Consider the following 26,490-nt stretch of genomic DNA (forward strand, 5'->3'; position numbering starts at 1 on the left):
TTTAAAAAAAAAACTCACATTTATTGAGACGAATCGATCTTTTGGCTACTTTAAGACCATTTAGAATTATTCCTGATTAAATGTAAAACATGTACAAAAACAATTAGTCATTTCTACAGCATGTCTAGTAGGAAAGAAAAAAAGATATTTACACTCTTACAGGCCAAAGAAAACAGAGACAAGGTAATGAGTTTTATAAAAAATGACAAATTCCTCCTGAACCTGAAGTATGACTTCAATAATTTAATCTTCTACTGTTAGAATATGCTTCGCAAAGACGAAACCCCCCCGGTATGATAGTATTTCATCTCAACATGTAAGAACATGTGACACTATCTGACAGACATTGCATCATTTGTTTACTATTTATGGGCTTAAAACCAAAAATACCAGCTAACTCAGGAAGATTAACCCAGATGACAGAATAATCATAGTTGGTTCCAGTTTACAAAGCGTAAACTATTCAAACAATAAGACATTGAGTGTTTTGCAGTGAAAGGCTTGGTGGGAATGAACTTCTAACAGAACAAGTCTGTGGACTTTAAAGCTCAAATAGAGTAAGTTCTGGGAAAAAAAAGGTAAATCACAGTAAGACTGCTCGACACCTTTTCACTGATCAACAGCTTTAACCTTTAGTGAATACCCTGGAGAAAACAGTGAGTATGAAGAGAGAAAATGTAAGGTAGAAATCAGATGCTAAAAGGGCAAATTATGAAAAGGGCATTAATGGAATTGGAGGATTAAATCAAATCCCTTAAACTCTTACTTCAGATTTTCACCAATTGTTCTTTCAAAACAGGATTAGAGAAGAAATATCCCCCCATTTATAATCCCCATTAGGTCCCTTTGTAACACTGAAAATTCTTCAGACAATGGGCACCTTTTTCATTTTCTATGTCTGAAACTTGTGTGAATTATGTCATTGAGGCTCGTTTGTTAAATAAATCAAAAAACATCCCATTTGAGTTTTAACAAAAAAAAGTACAGTGCATGGATGGACCGCTACTGCTACAGTGCAGTTAGTAAAAAAAATGAGCTATTGTTAAGACATCTTAGATGGTAGGTGTGTCAGGGATGCAATCCGAGGTCAAAAGTCATCAATGTCCATGGTGTAAGCTCAACAGACTGATCTCTGAAGTAAAACACATTATAGCTTATATTGTACACACTGTAAAACGTCCATCTGTTGGTTTTCCTCCCCCTGTTCCGCTCATTTCTCTTTTCTGCATCTCCCGCTGGTTGTGACAGTGAGTTTAGTGTTCACCAGCAGACCGGGGTCCGGTCTGACAGAGTTCCCCTTTGGTCACCGACCAGCAGCTGGTCCACCTCAGAAAGCAGAACCTACCAACAGCGATACGGTTCCTCGTCCTCAACCAGCAACATACCGCTCCACAAAGGTTCCCAGTGGTTAGAGAGGCATGTTCACAGGCACAATAAATATCTGGAGATCAAATATCTGAGTCTTTTCAGTAGATGGAAAAGAAAAATGTGCACGTCCCTTTTCATGAGTGGAGGTGAACATTATCAGAATTCTGCAAATGTTTGTGGGTTTTGTTACATTTTCAGTAGATGACTTCGTAAACAGTGGCCTTCTTGTCTCCTGATCCAGTAACGATGTACTTGTCGTCCACAGATATGTCACAGCTTAGCACCGAGGAGGATTCTTTAGACTGAGAAAGAAAACAAGCAGAGAAAAGCAAGAAGTAAGAAACAAAATGTTCTAGTGAAACCAAAAGACTTGATGAATCATGCCTGGTGCTCCCTCTCCAATGTAATAGAGTAATTATCACAACATCCTTTAAAAAACTGCAATAACTGATGGCAAACAACTTTAATAGGAAGGTTGCATTTCTGGTATGTAGTCTGGACTAATGGGTTTGTTGTGGTTGCATGTTCAATGCACTTTGTAATCTATATTTTTGTTAGTAAGTGACATATAAACCAGTTTCTCATATTGACAGAGTTTGAATGTTGGGAAGGAAACAAAAAGGCTTTCCACTCTGATTATAACAGATGTGAAATTTGTTACATCTGCAGTAGTTATGATTCGTATAAAAGTCACAATTCAGGACCTTGTAGTGGAAATGCACATAAACTGACAAATATTCAGAAGGATCAGTATTCTAGCACATAAAGTCAAAGCACACTGAAGCAGCTGGTTAAACGTGGACAATATGCTGATATTTTGGAAATATTGAAATGGAATCATGTTCAAAGTAGAAATAGAGTAACGAGATGTCAAAGTTGGATGCCAAATTGAAGGTTACAGTTTTACATAATTAATCAGAAAATGTTTTAACTCCTTCAACCAACCTGGAAAATACTGGCTCCATAAGGTGTTCTCCATGCATTCAGCAGGTTGTCCTTCCCTGTACTCACAAACCATTTTCCTGTGTGAAACACAAAAACATTGTCAACCACATGCCGTTACCAGCAATATGGGAACCCAAGATAAATAAAGATTCCTGAATGTGTGACAGTTTCCTACCACAGTAGGCGAACTGCAGGGACAGAACGCAGCTCTCATGTAGGTGAAGCTGGTATTTGTCAGGCTTGGTGACATGAAGGACCTCCACGTTGCTGCTCTCCATTCCAACAGCGAGCCATTCTCCCGTCGGACAGTAGCCAAGAGAAAAGATCTGGACAGAAAAGGCAGAAACAGCATTAGCTTTGAGTTCATAACTAGGTGGGAAAATGTAGCTTTGTTTCACTCGGGATTTACTAACTGTTACTGGATACGTCATATTCTAATAATGTTCTGATCTGAGTGTTCACCTGAGAAGTAAAGTCGTGTTGCTGCAGTTGCCGTCCCTCCCTGAGATCCCAGGAGCGAACAGTATTATCCAGACCTCCTGTCCACAGCTTGGTGCCATCGTTGGAGATGTCGATGCAGCTGGCTCCGTCTGTGTGACCCTGAAACTGCCTGCAGAATACACATACAAGGTCATGGTTAAACAAAGAACCAAGACACAACAGCACTCCAGAAGGAATTCAAAAAGATCCGTTGATTTCTGAGGCGTTTAAAGTTATGACAGAAAACTTGCCACATTGCCAGTTCTTGTTGCAGAACGCTTCAAATCAACGCATCTCGTCTCTTACCTAACAAGTGTTTGGTTGTGTAAATCCCAGACTGCAATGTTGCCGTCACTGCAGCAGGAGAAGCACACTTTGGAGTCGGGGCTGATGGCCAGAGCGTAGCATGCAGGTGCTGATGATGTCAGTTCTGCTTTAATCCTGGGTGTGGGCGTGGCCAAATCCCAGATGGACAGCGTGCTCGCCTCACCGCCCACGATGAGTGTTCGACCGTCAGGGAGGAGACGGCAGGAGCGGATGTAGTTGTCTCGGTTCTGATAATGTAGGATAAAAGGAAACACATGTTGTACACATAAAATCTTACACAGAAATGAAAATAAATAAATGCAATTTTAAAGCAAATGAATAGCTAAGGCAAAAGCTGCCGCTTTGTTTTCAATCGCAAGCTTTGATTTCTCAATAATTGGGAAAGTAGTTTATGAGTGAGATTCTTGGAACCAAAACTGCAGTAAAACAAATATTAGTCCTCAGGTGTCTGAACATCCCATGTTTTCAGGGATTTAATTCCAGAGCTGAGGACCATAGGCCCTAAACTCCTCAACTTGTTATCTGAAAACCTGAGGGGGCTACATGGTAAACTACTGAGAGGTAACTTAGAAATGTTTTTCTTAAATCCCTTTCAGACCAACAAGGAAACTTTAAAGTCTTTCATGTCAAACAGGAAGCCAGTGCAGTGATTTAAGAACTTGTGTAGGATGATTTTTCTGATTTTGGTTGTGGAAGGTCTGTTCCATCAATTCATTGATATTTTGGACTCATTGATTCTTGTAGGCTGTGGTAACATACAGGAATAAGGCTGTTTTATAAGCATACACTTAATGAGTCACATCATAGTACTTCATAATTAAAGATAGATTTTGAATTGAAGAGGCCCAATAATGGATCCTTGAGGAACTCCACAATTGATTTTTCACCCAAATGACACAATGTAGTTGCTTTCTTCCTACCATCCTATAAAAATAAAAATAAATTCAAGACAACTTCAAACTTTACTCACCAAGCAATCAAGTTGTGAGACGGGGCTTTTATTTCCTGGGTGACTGATGTCCCAGACCTTGACGCATCCCTTTCCTCCTGTGTAAACATGGCGGGTGGGGTTACTGATGGTGACGGCGCACACCACCTCGCCGTGGTTCAGCGTGTTGATCTGACGGGCGTGACGAGGGATTCCTGGTCCCACCAAAGCATCTGGGGGAAAAGGAACTGGCTGCATCTGTCCGTCTGCTGCAACGTGAAAGGAGTATGCACTGAATGCACAGAGGAGGAGAGAAAATTAATTGCAGAAAATTTTGGGAGCAAAATATAGCAAAATAGACAACATGAAAGGAATATACTATATGATGACAAAACATGGCTTTTTGGGAGTTATACTTCCCCCTCTTCAGCCGAGGCAGCAAAATCACACTTACGGCTTTCCACCAGGAATTCCTGTAAGACTCGGGGGCATTCCAGGAACTCGCATGTGAGGGTGAGGATCAAATCCAACCTTGAAAAGAGGAGACACATTTTAGAAGGACAGTTCACATATATGTCCCATGGGTAGACGCCAAAAAGACAGGTCAATATTAACCTACAGAGAACAACACAAACCCTCATGATCACAAGACAAACATGATTCTACTGCTCCTCCCCACATTGATCCAACACACACAAACTCAACTCAAGTGTTGCCCAGACACAGCTGTATCTCCTAAATCTATTTAAACTGTGTAATGAACACTGAGCAAATACACCCAGAAGTGATGAGCTGATTGCTCACAAAGACCAGTGGAATGATGCACAGCATTTGTCAACTTTTCACACAGCTTGGAAAATAAAATGATCAGGCAATCAGTGAAGCTGATAGTATTTCTTCCCCTTCTTGTTGGAATAACGCTCAACCTCAAAGTAAATTTGTTCAAGTAAAACTACAAACGCAACACAGAAAGAAAAACAAAAAAGTGAACTCCCTAAATACATAATAAATAGAAATCGATGGCATCCATGTTTGATTAAGGCGTGACAAGTGAATTTGGCATTTTATCTGAAAGTGCAAATGTTTGATCTACTGTCAAAACCAACACTAGACAAACCAACATCGACTGAGCTACTCAGATGTTGGAGTCACAAACCTTCTGGGTACTTAAAACATCAAGAATACTTCCTCAAAGTTGCAATTCATAACAAATATTAAGATAGTAAATTAAAAATGAACTTAGACCCAACTGCAGGCCCAGTTGTGATTTTACAGTAACTCAAAGGAAAAAATAAGCAACACCTACAGAACCCAATGAAGTATTAGTACTCAAGTCCCTATTAATCTGAACCCTACTAATACCCACACTGGGGAGACATAAAATTAACTAATATTGTTTTTTTCTTTGCTTTTGAGAATATTTCATTCTAATTCCACTCATGCATATTTTTAGCATTTTCAGGGCAGGTTTCCACATTTTTCCAGCCCTACATTTGGAGATTAAAACTATATAAATTAACTAAAAAGACCATTTTAATTCTCCATTATATGATGTAATTTATTACTTTTATTAACGTATTGTGATAGTACTTTAGGAGGGACAGTAAAACACAAAACTATGTTTTGAAATATCCGTCTCACACACCTTCCTGATACGAGAACAAAACACATTTACAAGAATTTCAAGCACCCATGTGAATCGTGGAATATGCAAGTTGCTGGTCATATTTACAAAGATCCTAAGTAAGTATAACTTAAATTTTTTAAGTTATTCTAAAGTTGGAAATTTAATTTAGTACGGTTTGTCTTCTTATTTTTAATATTGATGAAGAAAAAATATATATTATTTTGTTAGCATGTTCCATAAATTGCTTAATTTTCTACTCACCATCGGTGAACGACCGTACGCCGCTACAGCGGCTGCAGCAGCCGCACTCATCTGAGGTGACATGTTGTGCAGGCCTGCAGCATAAGCAGCAGCGCTAGCTGCACCCGCTAACTCTCCATTCATTCCTGCTGCGTGGGGCAGCATCCCAAAGGCACCCGGATATGGGCCTGGTACCGCCAGAGGAGTCCGCAAACCTGCAGCTGGAGAAATGCAACAAAGACAGTGAGGTCTGCCCTCTTGTTTAAAAAAAAATTCTTGATGAAATCTTTTTTTCATCAAGACACACTTTTTTGGTCCAGGATGCAAAGAGAAATCAGGAGAAAAAAAAACCTTGAACTTCCAGAAACAAATTTAGCTAAAAGTTCCAGCATCACCTGGGCATTTAGAGAGTACATGTATGGCATAAAACTTCTATTACGATCAGCAGGACGTTTTACAGAAATTAAAGACATATATTCAATCCATTTGAGAATCAAAGGGATTCTTTAATTCAAAATTCTCAAATTCTGATTCTCAAATTCAAAATCAGAATTCTGAATTCAAATTCAGAATGAGAAGAAAATGACCATGTTTTTATTCTCTTTGCGCAGGATAAGGACATTTGAATCGATTCAACTTTGATCAAAACATTTGTTTGTGCATGACCTACTTGGTGGATGGGGTATCTCCATCGATGGTGGTTTCGATAGGCTTGGTCGGACCCCAGGAGTGGAGCTCGGACCAGGTGTAGAGTCGCCTCTGGGTGTGGGAGTGCTAGACTTTAAACCAGGGGTACCAGCCTTATCCCGCTGCCAAAAGGAAACAAATCAAAGTATATAAAGACAATATATTCAGTCATTTACTGTGTTTTTCTGCAATGCAGATAGACAACTGTACCATTGCCATCTCTTTGGACTTGAGAGAAGAGGAGCTCGCCGATGAAGCGGTCGAGGCTGGACTACAAGGATCTTTTTTGAGAAGACGTGCCTTATCCAAGCCGTTTTCTCTGGGGGAAGGGAGAGGCGTGCCGCGAGGAGAAGCTGCATCCTAATGGAAAAACAAACAGTGAAGTACATGAGAATAAAGCTGCTCCACAAGACTGATGTAAAGATTTTCCTGTTTATCAGAAAACTAAGCAAAGAGTCAACATTAATTTTGAGAGTAACGTAACCCTCCAAGATACCACAAGCATAACAAAGTGTGTAATTTGACAAAGTAATTTCTCCTCAGAATAAATGGATTTTATTTTGAAAAAGACATCACACCACTTAATAAAAGAGTGGCAAGATGAAAGTCATGAAATGAAAGCAAGAAGACGCCCAGTTTGAACAAATCCCAATAAAATACAGTAAAGTTTCAAGTTGTAATATGACAAAAGGTGAAAAAAGTCAAGGAGTATAAATTGTTTTACCCAACAAAACATAAAAATACACTGACCTCATTGGACACATCCACGACCAAGTTGTCATCACTTTTCTCTCCATCGCTATCCTAATAAAGTTCATCATATAATCAATCATCAAAGCCTTACTTTAAAAAAAAATACAGAAAATCAGAAGAACTTCTCACATAATGGCTAGAATCCTTATCCTCCACTTTGCGTTTCTTGGTGTCATTAGGAAAGTCAGGACCGTTGCGGCGCTTATCCGAGTTTCTCAAACTTTCCGGAAGCAGAGAGTTGCTCTGTAGGTAGAGGACAGGAAGAGCAGAAAATAATAGAAATAAAGAGATTGAAGAGAAAGTTAGAAGAAAGCCCTTTCGAGTGGAAGACAAGCTTAAACTGCACAGTTTAGGTTTTGCTTTGGCGTGTGTGCATTCTGCATGAACCTGCTAAATAGCTGGATACATCAGTCGCTAATTAAAAGTGCTTCCCAGCTCTGTGTAGAGCAGGTTAGAAAAACTGACTGTTGCCCAGGAGTAGGTTAACGTTTCGCAAAATCATGAATTAAGCAGCGCTGACGCACTTTAACAGCAACCTCTTTTTTCACTTGACCAAAGCCAGTCAGAGCCAAATACAAACACATGCTTCTGAAGCTGATGATTACATTAAGTGGCTCTCAAAATCTATCAGTACTCCTTCTCCTGCCTCTGACAAGCTGCACTGGGTGCAGCATGTGCATGTGTGCGTGCACTGTGTAATTGACTGTGAAAGCCTGTGTGTAGAATCAAGCGTGTAACAGGCTGTCAGTGTGTATTAGTTGCATAATATTCTAGAGTCCCAAGACCAAACGCACACACAAAGACAGAGCAGTCTCCCCCTCTGGCCTCCTGACCAACGGATCCTATTGTTAATGGATTAAAGCTTCATGTTGAGTCCATTATAGTCTCAGTCTGTCAATGAAATGTGCATCCAACAAACACAAGCGCATGCACACATCCAGCAAGGGAGCGAGCAGCACTTTGAGGGGGGGAAAGGGTAAATGAAGGAGGATCAGGAGGGGAGGTGGTGGCAAAGAAAAAAAAAATGGGAAAAGGGAGAGATGAGATTAGAAGAAAAAAGATTGGAGGGTGTGGAGGAAAAGAAAGGTTGATGAGGAAGAGAGTGAGAGGGGGTTGCATACTGCCAAAGTCCTCCTCCTCCTCCTCCAGCTGCCCCTCCCTCTTCTCCTCATCCCTTTTATTGAAAGGTTTTAGTGAGCCGAGCCCAGATGCACTGACCCGCAAAACACAAGCGATTCCCCCTCCGCCATGGTTTTTTCCCCCCGTTTGCTTTTAGCATGGTGTCTCTCACTCACACACAAGCTTAGTGTCATATGACTGCTGCTCCCTCGCTCCTACCCTTTCCCAAACCCTCCCCTCTCAGCGGTGCTGATATTAAACACAATGAGGGTCTTTAAGCGCAGGATCAGGGGATGGAAGAGGAGGGGTAGGGAAGGGGTAATCTGCTCACTGAGGTGTTAAATAGGCACAATAATGCAGACTAAGAGAAAAAAATGTGTGTGTTGTACGTGCGTGTGCCTATTTTAGTGTGTGCGAGTGTGCTAAAAAGCTCATTTGGAGTAGAAAAGAAAATCTAACAGTTCACACCAGTTCCGAGGCAAAACTAAACAAGCAAGCCAAACCTCTACCAAAACACATTAAAAAACAACAATAAAAACAGACTAATGCAGGATGAAAATCACGAGTGTGAAACAAACAAGGTACTTCGACTCATAGTGGAATCTGTAAGGTGAAACGGGTAAAAAAACAAAACAAAAACCTAATACTGGACAGACATATAAAAGGATAGATGGACAGATGAACAGAAAGATAGACAGATAAAAACCTGAAAATACAAAGATGTCTTGTACATTTTTGCCATAATTATTTGTAAAATAATTTACTTCAAAATGTAATCCCAGGCTTGTCCTCAATGCATAGAAAATCTTTTCAATATCTTGAAAATTATACATTTATATTGCATTTTGTGAAGTGATGTAATCAGAATGTATCGTCCCACTTGAAAGCACCTCCAAAACAAACTTCCCCATGTAGTGTAAAACCTATTTACTTACAGCCGATTGTTTAAACTTGTTTCTAGATGACGCAAAGTGACGTTTACTGAACCAGATATCAACCCTGCTGAGAAACGCTAATCTTTCTCATACAACATCTCCAATTCCCCCAAACCAAACTCTCCCTTAAAGACAAACAAAAGCAGAAAGCATGCTGCTGGAACAGAAAGCACTGGAGCAGAAACTGGAAGAACTTACTGTGCCAGGTTCTCGCTCTGTTGCCATTGAAAAAAGCAAGCACGTGGTTGAGGTCACAGGGTCGGGTGTTCACCGGAGCGGAAAACAAAAGAGATTACATTGAGTGCATCTTTCAAGATAGCAATTTAAATTTCAGCAACATTCAGACAAAACCTTGTTGGTCGTGATTATCTGGTTCAAACATTTTTAGTGGAAACATAACCAACTTCTCAACTGATTTCATATCATCTGGCTTTTCGGTGGTAGAAAAGTCTTCTTACCTCTGAGGTGATCAGGTCCTGCAGCGTGAGAGTCCGGCCCACCAAGGTGAGGCTTCTTCTCACTTCCTTCCTTTCCTGCCAGATGGGGAGGAATAGCACCAAGTGCTCCTGACAGCGCCAGGAGACTTGCTGAACCGCCTAGCTGAGAGGGATGCAGGCCGGCGGGATGAGGAGTGAGGGGAACCGGAGCGCCGCCATGGTTATGGGATAGATGCTGCTGCTGAAGGCCAAGCCAAGCACAAGAGAGAAAAGGAATAGATGATTAACTGGGAGATGAGACAGGACACCGTTCAGCTGCAAGGCAAAGCGGGAGATTAGGGTTTGAAGGTGGGGGAATTCTGCAATTAATTAATTAAGTAATCCATACTTTTTCAGATACTAATTGTAGATCATTTTTTTATTTAACCTTTATTTTACCAGGATAAAAAAAAACACTGAGGTTAAAAACCCATTTTTCAATGGAGTCCTGGCCAGTTGGCAGTAACAAATATAACACAAAAACACAGTTAAAAGATGTCAAACAATATAAAAAACAGGTACATGTCATAATGCTGACGATTAAATGAGCAAAAAAGCTCCCTTATCGTTGCCTGAAATACAACTCATCAGCTGCCAAAAAAATCTGAAAACAATTGACACCTACAACTCAAACGCCTCAATAAATAAAACATAGACGTCTAATGTGTTCACATGCAAAAAAATAAAAAATAAATAAATAAATAAATAAAATCAACAGTACTTTGTAACCTTATCAATCAACACTGTGGCCCAATTAAAGTCTTCAACAGATGGAATGGGATCCTTGGTGCCTGGGGTTTACATCAGCTCAACAAGCTGCTGCTTTCTTCAAGAGGGTGAACGCATCATCGCCCCCTATATAATGCCTCACACACACACACCATCACACACACACCACACACTCACTCCTCTTTCTGAGGTCAAACACTGAACAATACTGACAGCTGGGATCACAGCCCAAAGCCTGAGGATGTGGATGAGGAAAGGAGGGGGAGGGAGGCCAGGAGGAAAAGGAGGAATGACGAAGGAGGAGAGGGAGGAGAGTCCCAGCTGCTGCTTGCACTGTCAGATCTGGTGAAGGAGCGAGGCGGCTGAGAGGAGAGGAGAGAAGGAGACAAGAGGGTCAAAAACAGAAAGGGAGGGCAAGTTTGGCTGGCAGCCCTGCTCTCTTTCACACCAAATCAGGCGCTCGTCTGAGCGTGAAATGTCTTTGTGTTCCCAAACATCATTATTGCCTCCTCAGACAGCAGCCGCGGGAATCTGAGCTCACTGATTCGCCGCTAGGAGGAGGAGGAAGATGGGGAGGAGAGGTGTGGGGGCACAGGAGGCAACTCAGCAGGGGTGGGAGGAGTGCTGAAGGTCAAACCGACTTTTATCTCACCTAATTGATTAACGCACCCCACCCTCTGAGCTTCCACCTTCTCTCTTCCTCTCTATCCGTCCTTCGCTGTCCACCACCACCCCACAATGAGTGAAAGTAAAACTACTGAACGTTCTCTTGGCCACATGGCCTGTCTGATGCTCAATTTCCAGAGCTGGCTTGCATGCGCCTCCCCCACTCCACAAAAAAAAAAAAAAAAAAAAAAAAAAAAGGTGAAAAACATGTCACACATGATCATGCAAACACGTATAACACCATCTAAATAAACAAGGTAGGCACAAACACCTTCACTCAACCATCCTACTGCTGCCTGTTGTTTTCTGAGAACAGAAATGTGTGCTCTGCTACACTTCACCCCCCCCCCCCCCCACACACACACACACACCCACACACAAGCAGATTCGCAAACATTCACACACAGATGCACAAAAAGCACCCCTGATGGGAGTAAATGGAGGGGAAGTATTGGTGCAGGGAAGGGAAGTCCAGTTTGTCGTGGGATGTCAGTGCGAGTGGGAGTGTACAAATATATTTGGGGTGTGTGTGTGAGTGGAGGCAGGGGCAGCATGCTTCATTACACTCATTTAACTCACAAACAAGGTGAATGATAGACCGGCGTGGGAGACGAGGAGGTTGGAGGGGGGGGTTGGGTGTAAGGACAACGTTGTGACCCCCCCTGCCTTCACCTCATTTACAAACACTAAAATCCTGCAATTAAGCCTCAAAAAGCAACTGCCAAATCCACCTCTCACCCCATCACACAAAAAACAGAAGCCCCCCATCAGTCCACGCCAGCTAACAAGCCCTCCCCACATTTAACCAAACCCAGTGGGATCAAACCCTCTGATCCCCCCTGCTCACTCTTTGCAAAAACAAAAGCTACATACACCCCCCTTCTTTCCCACAATTCCCTAAACTCAGACTTCTAATCCTCCCCCGCCAGCCCTGTGGCTACAAAGGTTCCGATTTTTTAAAATTCCTACTTAAAGATCATCTCATTCTCCAAGTGGGCGGAAACTTTGTTTCATTCTGGAGCTGAGCGTTCTCCATCAATCATCTTCATCAATGTCCTTTATACTTCTCCGTCTACAAAATATTAAATACATCTAATTTATTACAAAAAAAATATTTCACTACTTGTGAGAGAGTACCTTCAGCGAGACTCAGTGACTTAAGTGAGTGTATCTGCTGATACAGAGTCTGGGTGCAAACCAAACCTTTTTCGATACATCTGCACATTGCTGATCACATAGACTGAAGTTTAGAAAAGTAATGAAGTTTCATGGTAGATGTGCGATATAATACAGAAGGTTTCTTCTACACAAATTGACCAACATTCAAATTGGCAGAAAATATAGTTGCAGCTCCTTTGTACAGAATAGAGCATATTAAAAAACAATGCTTTTTAATAACTCTACAGGAATGCACTATAATACAACAAACATGGCATTGCTAGAATATTGTTGAATATTGCAACAACAATACTTTCCACACAATTGTTTCCTTTCTATTGCAGCAACGCTGCTACTGTTCTCCATGAGCTCTGTGATCATTAAGATCTAAATCAGGTGTTGGTATAAAGAACAATGAAAGTTCACTAATTAGGTCACATGTATCATTGGCGGAGGTTTAATGAATGGCTCTTGAAATAATGTGATTGTGTTTGGATAACATGCAGTAAATTAACACCAACTGTCCACCATCTTATAATAGCTTGTGCGGCCGCCCTTTGGGAACCCAATAAATTAAATGGTATCAGAGTGAGATACAAGGTAGAAACATTTTGAAAGCACTGTAATAAAACAACAACAACAACAAAACACAACATTGCTGTTCGTCCCTGCTGTGAAATAATTTCAGGCCAGATTCAATGACTGAGCTGGTCTGACCTGATAACAGTGTTTGCTTTTAGCTATATTTGATTTCTTTAAACGTTGCTCCATTGTGAATCACAAAACAAAAGGGTGCTTTGTAATTGTATTTTTTTAAGCTTGTAGACAAAATTAACTTAGTGTAAGATACACGGTTCAGAACTTAAGAGTTACTTCACTGTTTTTTAATCAGCGAGAAACAAATATAGCTACAGGAGTTATAAAAATACATACACAGGTGTATTCCATAAGCATGGAAATTTATGTGATAAATCAACATCAGATTCATCCATCAGGCTTTTTCTGCCAACACCAAACTTTTAAATTTTCTTTAAAGGTTTGGCCAGCAAAGTCTAATTTTGATCAACTCAATTTTTTAGGTCGAAAGGCAAAAACAAAAATGAGCAATGTTCTACAAGTAACTAAATATAGGTAATAGTTTTTAAAATACTCATTTTTTTGCATCTACAAGGTTGTGGCTTATTTCTTATTTCATTTTTGTTAAACAAAACAACTTCATCAAAATTTATCAATGTGTTAAGTGATAAGCAAATTGTGTGTTATTCGGTTCAATCTGTTAGATCTACTGGTGAAGCTCTAACTTCAAGTGAAATCAGGTAAATAATACATCTAATCTCAGAGTGCAGTTACATTTAAATCAGAACTGCATTTGTATAATGGCTATTTAAAGGAATTTTTAACCAAATGAAGTTGCAAGGTTTATATACTCATGTATATAAACCTGTTACAACCACACTACACACAACACAAGCCACACAGACTATTAAAGCCACATAAAGGAAACAAAAGATAGACCCCTTTTCTCTCCCGAGGGTCTTTCTTTTATGTACTTTTACCACATCTTCAAAATAAAATGCATTTTTAAGAACATACAAACATGGAATTTGTGTAAGTGAAGAGAAATTAGAGGAATACACACTGTAGGTGGAAGACCTGGCAGTCCACGTACCCCGATGACTGCGTTAAGCTCTGCCATGGTCACCTGTTTGGCCCGCTCCACAGCTTGAACCACCTGCTGTTGATGCTGTAACACACGCAGACAGAACAATGCTTATGTCTGAGAGGCAGCTTGTATAACTAAAATAAAAAAGGTACATAAACGTCAAACAAAACACAGTCTGTTGAGGAAAGTCACACACATACTTACCTCCTGTGAGAGGAAGGGAATGACTTGTGCACAGATGGTGTTTAGTCTCTTGGCAATCTCAGTCTGATGATGGAGGAGGCACACGGAGATAAAAAGAGACTCGATTGTTAATAACATAATTGCATCCATTTAGAAATGACAGCTGTTCAGTTATACCAATAAACCAATACAAGTGCAAAACACACATACAGACTCACGCATTTTGAGAACAAATCCATGCACAGACAGAAAGCCTCATCTGAATATGAAGCGACACATATACAACTTTTATCTGCACTCAAATTCATTTCAGATATTGGTTCTTATTGTTCAGATCAGAGCAATAACTTTTTCTTCTAATTACAACTAGGGACGTCAAGTTTCTTTGTGAATGTATTCTTTGTGTCTTTCAGCTCAGTCTCTATCCTGTGTTCCCGTCCTTCTTTCCCATCAGCACTTCAACATAATCTAATCACCTCCTAACTTAGTTTTTCCTTCCCCCTGTATCCATGCCAACACATCCGCCTGCCCCTAACCCCCCCGGAGGTGGCTACAACTGGCTGAAACCAGATACCCCCCTCAGTAGCTCCAAATCAGATAAAGTGTCCCATTTTATACATCATCCAATCAAACAGATACAACAATGTCCAGCGTGAGGGGAGAATTGGAGGAGCCATCAAATATCAGCTGGAGTGGCTCAACAGAGAAAACGTCCCACCCAACATAAATAGAAGCTGAAGAAACTGGCACATGGAAATACATCACCCACAACTGCTCATATGCTTTGAACTTATTCACATTTTACCAAGCTTCAATCACCGTTGTATTTTCTATTTCACAGCAAACGTGTGGGAAAAGTGATCTCATCAGTTGAGCTCCTGAAAGTAAACTTTGAAATTCATTTAAATCCTAAAACTTAATGGAAATGTTGTTGAGACGTCAAAAAACTTCCACTAACCACAATACATCAACATGAATCGTAATTAAGATGTGGATTATTTCAATAAAAGTTGCTGAGACATTTGTCACTCCTTGAGCCACAAGTATTTATTGGTTTAAAGAGTGGATTTCTTTAAAAATGAGGAAGCAATTTCCCTTTAAGCTTAAATATACTTGCTCTAATTGGAAAGCTCCAACACACACATACTTGGCAACTCACCAAACTACAAACCCTGCCACAGTTCAGCCAATTATGTGCTAGAATGAGCTTAAGCAGGAACCAGTGCATTCTCAATGAATCACAAACCAAATTAGTCCTTAACCTATATAACTATACGCAAGTAGTACGAAAAGATAACAGCTGGCAAGATTTATAATAATACAACCCAGAAGAACGTAAATAAGGTCAAAGTAAACAGAGACTAAGCTAGCAAAGAAAGTTAACTCATTATTTGGTCTACATAACATTGTTTCAGCTTCAACATCCCTATGACCACAGTTACATAACACTCAATGTCAACGAGGATAATCTAACGCTGGAGTTTAGAGTACAACTTGAAACGAAGGCTGAATTAAAAGAGAAATCTGAAAACTCAGACAATGAATGGAAAATTCATTAACAAAAATAAGTTCAAAAACCCATGAAGTCAGGCTGTCATGACTGTAAAGTCGGAGATAACAGACAATATATCTTCCTCTACATTTCAATGCCAAAATTAAACAATTAGCAACTAGTTTTGTTATGTAATAGAGAATTACCTGAGAGGAATTCCGCAGCAGAAGCAGAAGATCATTATTTCAATTAAAAAACTACATGTTGTTTGCTCCTTCCAATCAACTGAATGGTTGAACTCAACTTCACATTGCATCATTAATACACCTCAGGACAGTAACAAACCTTTCACGTTTTACATATTGCTCTGGTGACTGCTGCGACTTGTTAGACACACGTGTTTGGTTCCTTAATCCCAACTTTAAGCTCTGAAAGCACAAAAGTCTTATGACCTCACCAAAATGATTTTTATAATGTGACAGTAGAATTTATTCATCAGTGTGAGGTTTATGATCTGAAATCGGCTGTTGCTTCATTACATAATTTTTATTCTGGACAATGGAGATTAGGAACGTTTATACAGATGCAATAAAATGTATCTCAAATACCTGAGTACACACATTCTAATTTTGACAAACTCTTTTTAAAGATGAAAGCTACTATTTAACTCATCCTGTAAACTGATCTATCATTGGGTTACATACTCCAACAAATATAGCATTTACTGTCAAAACAGCACAAACCGAAGTCAGTGTGGAACTGCTTTTGACATGAGATCAGTAAGCATATGTATTTGAAATATAATCAATAGTGTGTTTATGTGCGATGAAACAACAGTAGATCAAAGGTGATTCTATTTGTGTTACAGACAGTATGCAACTTTGTACCTTATGTGCCTACTGCAGAGTATGTGTTATGCTGCAGGTAGAAAGCTGACTTTTGCCTGTTCTGGGTTGTGTAACAAATAGTACACTATAGTAAGCAACTCTGTAAATCACCTGCAACTAAAAAGAATAATCTGTAGAATGATCCGTGTTACATCGTTTATGTCCAAAATGTCAACTTTCTGCAATGTTTTAATCAGAAAATGTCATCTAGAGGGATGAAAACCAGTCTAAATCTACACCCATGTCCAAACTCATCACTTTGTGTATCCCTTTTCTCACAGTAAACTGTAAGACTTTCTAAGGCAAAAACACACTTTGGTCATTGAAACGGTCTCACCTTCATTCTACAAAGACTCAATGTCAAGCGAGCCAACAATGCTTAACGAGCTTTAAATACAGATCTATTTCAGGCAGACTACATGTGTTCATCCATTTACAGAATCTTGTCGTAAGCCTATAATTAGCTTTGTAGAAAAGGTTAAGTGATTAGGCCGGTAGAATAGCTTGAGCAAAGCTACTATCAGGTTATCCCAGCTAATCTAACCCACTAAACAAAATCACAATTAATCAAAGTTACAACAGACATCTGTGTCTTTACCTTTTAAAAATTGTTTCAAAAATTAACATAGCCAGTCTACTGATATTGATCACTAAGTATATGTCACCCTGTAGAATTCGTTTCTTTTGCTTCTTGACACACTTTAAAGTTTCATATTAACCAAAAATGTCATTTGAGGCAAAAACTGTATAGAAAATACACCAAGTAGTTTTCAAATTATAAACTCATTTAATAAGAGATTGACATCATCATTTCCAGAAAACAATAGATTTCTTAAATAGAACCTGTCTGACAACATGAGGCAGACTAAAAGACATCAAAAAGTAACATCTTGAATGTTTGAGTCATGTTGCAACTCTTGTAAAACTAAATACCATTTTAGAATTAGATACTCATTTCTACAATTGAACCTAGTGATAGTAGTGTGAAGGTGTGAGGATGCTTTGCTGGATCTGGAGGACCGGCAATCATGAAAACTACCTTCAGTTTTTGAGCAAGCAAAATCATAGCCATTGGAAAAGGCTGAATAGGGTGATGAAGAAGGTGGAAAGAAGGAATCAAAAAATTAAGAATATAGACAATCCCGTACATCCTTTTCATTAGACTACTAGACAACAACAGTGTCTTTAATCCTATCATCTACAACAGCTCTGTGAAGATTTTATTTTTGAATTGAATTGAATATGCCCGTCTGAACCATGGAGGAGCTTCGCAGCCTGAACTCCATGGACGCACACAGTCAGTGTTTCAATGGCTTTTTAAAAGACGTGCAAACTCTTCATGTGAATAACAAGGTTCTGATGACTGGCAGTGTCAGTACATGTACATGTAGTGACAGACAAGTAGGCTACATGTCCGTCTTAGCTAAGCTAACTTTGCTAGTTCAATACCAGGTACTACAGTAAATGTCAATGATATTTACTTTAGTATTACACAAAGATGTATAAAGTACTCAAAAATTGTAATGAATGTATTGTTTACAAGTTAGACAGGAATGAAGAGAGAGCTAGTTCTTGTTATTGGGTGTTATTGGTTATTATTTTTACAATTCCATAGCAACTTCTTACCAAGATGGTTGTCAGTTACAGAGTATGGGCAAGTGTGACGTCACATGAGGACTATGTCTAAAATTTAAAAGAAACAGGACCATGATTTAAAGCATACCACCAGCAAAACCACATCTAATGTAAAATACTGAATGCTCCAACACTATACGTACTAAAGTCATGCTGGAAATTAAATTTGTTTGATTTGAAAACTCTGAAGTATGACGAAACAGCAAAAACAAAAGTCATCTGTAATACTTTTTTTTACAGCGATGTGTTTTTTGGAAAGCTTAATTTTAACAAAACATGACAGCCTTCTAATTGACACAGGGGGTTAAACTAAGTTGAGGACAGATAAAAGTTTTGATTCCCACATGCACACAGAACGAGTTCAAAAAGAACAGACTTTCCATTACGCGTATAATTGGAGCATTACTACCAAACAACCCCCATCCCCCTGTACATCCCCAGCAGGAGGTGGGTTGTTAGTCTGTATCCCCGTACCACCCGCCCACAGAAGCCTGTTGCTCTGACAACTGCAGCCCCAAGCTAATGACCTCCCCTGGAGTTTTAGTGTGTGTGCGTATGTGTGTGTGTATGTGTGTGCGCGTTTGTGTTTACGTGTTTGAACAATAGGAAGAGATGCATCTCCCTCACAAAGAGTGAACGCCAGCTTCACGTGTATATAAAATGAAAGAGGAACAGAGTGAATAGAGACAGGGTGAAAAATGGCGATGGATGGCGGGGGTCTGGGTGAAAGAAGAAAGAGATCCCATACCAGTTATTTGAGAGTAAGGAAGTGATACGAAAAAGGAAGAAAACTGGAGTTTAAAAAAAAGGCAACAGAGGAGATGGAGAATGTAAGAGAAACAAAAAACATTAAAGAGAAAGAATGTGAAAAAGAAGGAAAAAATGTCCTTTTTTCAGTGAAGTAGCCAAGCCAATCCACCTCCAATTTCCTCTGGTCTGACTGGTCGATAGCTGTGGTAATTACTGGCAAACGCTCTCAGCTCTGCAACACTCCTGGGGGAAATGTTGGTTTGTGTGTGTAAAAGGTGAGAGGGTTCCATCGTCAACCACATTTCTTATAAGTTGGAAATGTGCGGATGTTTGTGTGAAATCTTCCGTAAACATGTCTGCATTCATGATTAAATTAATTTTCTAAACCACATTAAATTATTCTCATTTGAATTCATTATACAAAGTTTAGAGACAAGAGTCCCCTCCAGCAAGAACCAGTATGTATATTAAACATTCTTTACTACATTGCATTCGAGGTTTGCATTGACTGTAAGCTCCCAGCTCATCAAAAGAAAATAAAGAAAATATCATAAAGAAATAAATAAAAATAGAGGAGCAAGCAACACTGTATCTTCTCGGTTGGCCTCACGTTGATCGATTCCTCTGCCCTCCCCAGCCCAGCCCATCTAATGTAATAAAGCAGGCCGCTCCCCTAGACAGCACCAATCAATCTACAGAGCCATTCATTCTGCCTCCGGGCTCAGCCGGCCTGCCCTAACTGGGGAAATGGAGACAGAGCCCCATCGATCACCAATAAACACACATCCACACATGGGCAGCGATACAGTGTAGCACACATAAACACCAACCATTAACACACAAACACATTTGCACGCAGACACACACAAGGACACATCAATAGGCGCACACACTAAATACATCAAAACCCCGCCACGCGGAAGTGGAAGAGAGAATGTAGGGAAGAAGACACAAGAAGATATAGTGAGCAGACAGATAGGCAGCCATACCTGCTTATGCATTTCAATGTTGAGGCCGTATGACATCTCATAGTACTGAGGACAGAGAGTCAGAGGTTTAGCGTCAACTGTCACAATAAAACATTAAAGCATAAGCCCAACTTTACATATGAATGTTCAGCACTCCAGCATCTTATCACTTAAACGTATCAAGTCTGTTTTTTATTTACGTTGTTTCCCATAAAACAACCAAAAAGTTTGATTTAACGACTGAAATGTGTCTGTATGCACACTAGAAGAACTGCCAGAGCTCAACTGAGACAGCAGTCATCCCCAAACATAACTTGTTTGAAATGTTGTGCTGAGTAACATCCAAATGAGTAAACTAAACATTCCCATGAATCATCAAAATATTCTATTTGGATATGAGTAACAAGTAAACAAAGAAACCTTAAGGACAAAGTTCAGTGTCTTTATGAAAAAAGAAGACTGAAATTTACCCTCGAAGGTAAGGGCTTGGTGACTGCTGTGTTTTGGAGCGTCTCTCGGGCAGTTCCATCTGTTTGTTTGAAATCTTTTATGCTGTGTGAACTAAACTAAGCACTAGTTATTTTAAATATGAGCTGCCTGGTTGTTCAGTCCCTAAATCAGCACCCAAAGCCTGTGTTATTCCTGGCAATGCTCATCGAGGTGTGACTTTGAGTGATGATTTCACACAGATAAAGAGGATTTTGTTTTCTGTACAAAATTAGAAGTGCAGAATTCTAAACTTGTCTATTATAGATTATTGATTGCATGGGTAAGCAATGTCAGACTTACAGAGATAAAAGCATTTCTTTCATTATGAGATACTCTTAGAAATAAATGAGTCAGAAGGCTAAACTTTTTATCTAACAATGACTAATAAATGCAGGAGATTGGTTAACTGAACACACACGTGGAAACACCTGTGTCAAATAAGGATCTACAGCATTCATTGGTATTGTCCTGCTGGACAAAAAATAAACAGATAAACAATGTGAACAATAAAGTTGTATTTATTGTTCACATTGTTTTTTGTCGTTATACTGAGATGTGTGTACATTTTCTATAGAGTTGATTTTTACTGTTGTGTTTTTAGGACCATTGCAATGTTTATTATTTTTAAGCTGGTGTTATATACTAACAATTTACAGGCATGCTTCAGTAAGGACAAGACAAGCATTTGCACATAATTAAAACAAGAGGTACTTGAGGTTGCTGTGGCTTTTATACAAGCCTTCTTCATTTAGGTAATAAAGTATCCACATTAGTCATTTCCCTTTCTTTGAAAAGATTAAAGTTCACTTTTACATCTGGGTCGGGAACAACATGATCTACCCCAAGGACACTTATGCAGCCCTGCTGGAGTTTGTCATGTGGAACATTGCAGGGGCAATAAATTGAAAGCTGGGATCTCACCATGACATAGTGTCTCTGCATCTCTGTTTTTTCACTGGCCAGCTTCTCACACTCCAGCTTAAGACTGTAGAAAAAAAAAAAAAGAGTGAGTCATGAGTTGTACATCCACACATCTTGTCAAAAACAACCATCTCTACTTGAGCCTCCATTTAGTCACCAAAGCAAACATGTATTTCTGCTGTCAAATGTTGAAAATCAAAGTGTTGGATGTGGGAGGTTTGCCTCAACTTTGCTTTATCAAGATGTGAAGTTAAAAACACAATGCGGTACGCTGCAAACCCACACCAAAAACACAAACAAATGCCTGTGCACACTCAACCGCCACAAGGGAAGCACACAAGCAGCCCTGGCCTATAGTGCACAACTATTACAACTACACACACACACAAGGAAAAAAATCAGGGGTGATTTATGAAACTCTGAGCCCACACGCCACCCTTTGGCTCTCACCCATCACTAAGGCTTAGACCTACCGCAGTCTAAGAACCAACACTGATGCCTGCTGCAAATGTGTGTGCTTTCATGTTCATATATGTGAACCTAATCCAGGTTTATGGGTTAGGCTGAAACCAGAATTGCTGTTTTCTTTGTGGTAAGGGGGAAATGACTGTGGGTAGGGTGAGCTTCATAGTTAAAAAGTAAAGGACAATGTGGAGGGATTTCTCTGTAAAGACAGCTGAACTCTGTGATTGTCTACTTTAGAGGCTTGGTATAAAACCTTCATTTTGGATGAAGCTTATAGTCAGATTGCCTTAAGGTTTCCAGAACTATCACTGCTGCTTTGTTACTGTAGGATTAGACGGTGGGAACATACTAATCCCGTTCTTCACTTTTCCATTTTCTCCTAGAACAATCTTTTTATGTACTTTTTGAAATAATTGCTGCAATTACCTGGATTGTCTCTGGATTTTTTTTTTCTACCAGCTTTCTGTCCTCAAAATACCCATTTGGTCACAGCAAATATCTACTGACACCATGTCTGGTTCTGCTGAACATTTTTTACAACTAGCACTAGTCTTTCCTTTCTACCATTGCACGCTCAGGATGAAGGATTCTTACAAATTCAGTGACTCAATGTGGCTTGCTGGATCTGGCATTATGTGAGCAATTGGATTTGTCTGTATTGGATTATAATTCTGATCATTCTGTATGTAGTTGAATCTGCCTATAAAGTCAGATTAGCATGGACATCAACCTGCTTGTCTGGTAAAATGCCTTCAGAATGCAGCAGCAGTTGTGAATTGGCACAATAAACGTAACCTGAATTGAACTGTAATAGTTACTATAGAAAAGATACCTGTGATATTGTGCTTGGAGGAACTGGAACTCTTCCTTTATCCGGTCCAGTGACTCTGGAATGGTGAACTTGAAGGGCTGGCCTGGAGCCTGATGTGGTGTCTACCACAAACACAAACACAATCATCAACAACATCATTGAGGCCCGTCACAGGTAAAAAGCCAATGCCTTAAGAATCTTATAGGAGCAATATTTACATTCAGGAATTTAAGAGAAGAAAGGACCAGGTCTAATAATTTGCAACATGTTCATCCATCCATCCGTTTTCTAACACCCTTGTCCCGAGTCAGGTCAGGAGGGGTGCTGATGCCCATTTCCAGTTAATGTTCTGGGCGAGAGATGGGGGTACACCCTGGACAGGTCGCCAGTCTGTCGCAGGGCAACACAGAGACAGACAAGACAAACAACCATACACACACACACACACACTCAACACTCAAGCCTAGAGAGGATTTAGAGAGACCAATTAACCCGACAGTCATGTTTTTGGACTGTGGGAGGAAGCCGGAGTACCCAGAGAGAACGCAGAACATACAAACTCCATGCAGAAAATGGCGTTGAACCCAGGACCTCCTTGCTTCAAGGCAACAGTGCTATCAACTGCGCCACTGTGCATTGATACATTTACATTTATATGTTTTCTTTGGAGTTTTCTTTGGTGTCTCTTTTTAAATGTTTGTCACTCACTCCTGTTACCATCCATAAACAATACCAGGATCACCTGTTCAGCAAAAAAAAAAAAAGTTTTTTCTAAGTGTATTGATCATAATGGACTAAGTGTTTAGATACTAAAGCAAGCGTTTTCTAACACAGCTCCAGATATATAATGGTCCGCAGCCCACATCTGGCTAGATGTTCCTAGCCAGGTGCCTTCAATAGAAAACACTGCATGAATGTGTGTTGCTTTTGCAAGCAGATCCAGATGCCTTACATTGCTGTTTTAGAAAAGGAAAAAGAAAAGAAAAGAAAATATATATATTTTTAAAGCCAAATATGTTCTTAGCAATACATTGAGAAGACATTAATCCTATTAAGAGTCTCGCTGCCAGTAGATGCCCACACCTGGCATGGGCACTAAAAGATCATATCGTAAGGTCAGCAAGAACAACTTGATTGCCCTACTGTGAAGTATTTATTTTAAAATGTCAAAGTGTTTTTTATTGTGGAGAATCGACTGCTGCTATCGAAATGTCCGCTTGAATAGGACGATGAGAATAAACATACAAATACAACTTTGATTTTCTCTCTTTAAATATTTTTTTCTAAACTTAATTCTTTAGACTATTACAGTGTTTCAGTAAGAATTCCGATAATTATTAAAATCTATAATTTCAATAAAACTGCATTGACTCCAAACTCTATTCCTTCACCACACCATTCCCAGAACTCTTTGTGAGGTTTAGCATCTCGGCCACTAAAAACATCATGTGTAAATAATCAAGTCTATCCAACAATGTCTATCAAATATCTTAACAAATACTGCATCCAAGCCACACGATTGCACGATTTCACAAATTGATACTGTTTGCAATGTGATATTTCATGTAGCTCTTGTTTTCAGCTTGACATGTTGCAGTATTTTCCCCACATCCAGTTATGATGACTGATTCATAGAAACAATTTCTCATCCAGTGATCATCAACTGGAATCATTGACACTCATGTGGCCCGTTGGGAAAATTAACCGTCCACCCATCCATTATCACAAAGTAGCTAATACAAGGTAGTTATTAGTTACAAAGCTACTTGAAAATGAATTTGATCAAAAACTTAAGTTTTACCATCACAACACCCTTAAATCAACTCACAAAATAATGTAGTGAGAAAATGTGTGTGAATTGTTTTTGTAGTGCTGAATGATTTGTGTTAAAGCTTTAAATACAACTGATTGTTTAATTTTCAGTGACTTCACTAGACTCGTTTAATGATGCCCTTCTATAACGTCACTTTTATCGCAACTGAAATATAAAGAGAAAACATGATGACTGGAAGTTTATCGGTGTTACTCCAAGGGGCCTTCCATTTGATGATTCCTTACGATCCTTTCTCCTGGCGCCCCTGTTAGAAGGCGCACATTTAAAATGTACCACAACTTTTAGGTTATATTGGCCGTCAAGCCACTCTGCTCGTATAAACAAATACGGGATGGTATTCGCACAAGAAAGGCGAACGATGAGCTGCAAGAGGAGGCGAAAACAGTCGTTTACCGCCAGGTGAAGAAGCATTGCTGGAGGGGAAGTAACTTACCGGGTGTCGCCCCTGGGGAAACATCTTCTCTCTCCGGGGGAAGGAGCTTCAATCCCCGCCAAGGAGGAATCAAAGAACAGGGGTGTGTTTATAAAGCTACGGATCAAGGAAACAAATCCATCCGCCTTGTTTACGATGGCCAACAATCGTTTGTGTCTCAGAGACACCGGCCCCCCCTTTCCCACCCCTGCTTGCTGATCTGAATTAATTTACAGACCGTTTCCTCGCTGTCTCTCGGTCCTTGTCTCGTGGTGCGCTCCGGCGGCCGCAAATCAACCGTGTAAGCACGGCGAACGTGTCATTAGATAAAAGGGTACAAACCAGGTGAGAAAGAAAGGAGAAACCCCGAATCCACCTCGGGCACTCCGGCGTCTGTCTTCGGGTTTATTCGGAGTATTCCAGGTACAAAGAGCCCACCAACTCAACCGAATCGAAAGAACAACAAGCCACAGAGCCGCAAACTGTCGGTTCTCAGCGAGAGCATCAGAAACATATCCACACAAGTTAATTGCTGTGAAGAGTTCCCACTTGACTCGCCGCGGTCGCTACTTGGCGGTTAAACAGTCAAAACAACTGGAATATGTATTTCCTCAACGGGTTCCCGTGGAAAATAGAGTCCGTTTGGATTTTACGGAAAAAGAAGGAGATATATCGTTAGTTTTGATAGCGAAAATCCCCACAGCGGCGCGAATGCTCCTATATCAAAGCAGCGCTTTACCTCAATGGCAACTTTCTCACGCGGTTTCACGCTCCCAGACTAACCGAAACTACAGCCCCGCCCACAAGAGGACTCCAGACCAATCAGAGCTGCCGCTCCACGTGGGGATAAGGACCTGGTTTCAGAATTAACCAATAGCCGCGAAGCAAATCTCCTCGGGTCCGTTGACCTCGCGGAGCTACGCCAATGATGGCCAATCGGAGCCCTAATGGAAGCTGCCACTTCTGGAAGCGGCGGGGCGGGTGTGGAGGCGAGTATCTGCTGTCAATCAAAGTAACGTGGGGGCTCAGCAGGAGGAGAGGGAACATATACATGCACGTAAACACGCACAGGCAAATCAACCCAGACACAAACAAAAACCACAAATATTATTCTTTAGTGGTTGTAAACCTTACCAACAGTATTATGGCAATTCATAAAAGTCCTCCCTTTCTCGCCTCTTTATCTGGTAGCTATGTCTGGGGACAGTAAAAACCACCCTACTGATTTGGGGTCAGAATTAACGTTTGCTCAACCCATGTAAATAACCAGAAAGTTCAGCAGCAAAGAGATGAATTATTGCCCAAGGGTATCCTGCCTGCGAACTTTAACGACCAGTGTAACAGAATTGACCAAAAGACACACTAATAGATGAGTAATACTAAAACTATAAAGCCATTGCCATAAATTTTGCAGCCATCATTTGAAAACTGCATTATGTATTTATTCAGGTGAATTTCTCATCCAAGTAAGACAGAAAAGATAAAGAGAAGATAACTGTCATAGGGAATATAGCCTTTCCTATGATGTACGGTAAGGGAGCA

General features: G+C 40.1%; 1 protein-coding gene across 1 annotated transcript; it reads right to left on the bottom strand.

Moving 5' to 3' along the window:
- On the bottom strand, positions 1-25,685 carry LOC129365852 (transducin-like enhancer protein 1). The gene is made up of 20 exons (XM_055039380.1): positions 24,970-25,685; positions 22,724-22,824; positions 21,427-21,490; positions 20,038-20,082; positions 14,306-14,368; positions 14,078-14,182; positions 9,868-10,087; positions 9,608-9,624; positions 7,485-7,598; positions 7,353-7,406; positions 6,813-6,962; positions 6,586-6,724; positions 5,937-6,136; positions 4,503-4,579; positions 4,091-4,340; positions 3,100-3,347; positions 2,776-2,923; positions 2,489-2,639; positions 2,314-2,390; positions 1-1,670 (listed from the first exon to the last, which is right to left on the bottom strand). Exons 1-20 carry the CDS (start codon positions 24,991-24,993, stop codon positions 1,563-1,565), a joined length of 2,355 nt encoding a protein of 784 aa, XP_054895355.1. The 5' UTR covers positions 24,994-25,685; the 3' UTR covers positions 1-1,562.
- Between the last annotated feature and the right edge of the window lie 805 nt (positions 25,686-26,490).

Source organism: Poeciliopsis prolifica, unplaced genomic scaffold (genome assembly GCF_027474105.1).
Source record: "Poeciliopsis prolifica strain line A6 unplaced genomic scaffold, Auburn_PproV2 SCAFFOLD014, whole genome shotgun sequence".
NCBI classification, from domain to species: Eukaryota; Metazoa; Chordata; class Actinopteri; order Cyprinodontiformes; family Poeciliidae; genus Poeciliopsis; species Poeciliopsis prolifica.

Excerpts from the sequence above, each read along its gene's own strand:
- LOC129365852 (XM_055039380.1), bottom strand. The coding sequence starts at position 24,993 with ATGTTTCCCCAGGGGCGACACCCG. Across the intron at positions 6,963-7,352 it reads TCGTGGATGTGTCCAATGAG|GATGCAGCTTCTCCTCGCGG; the intron begins GTCAGTGTATTT and ends TTTTTCCATTAG. Across the intron at positions 3,348-4,090 it reads TCTCACAACTTGATTGCTTG|AACCGAGACAACTACATCCG; the intron begins GTGAGTAAAGTT and ends CTACATTATCAG.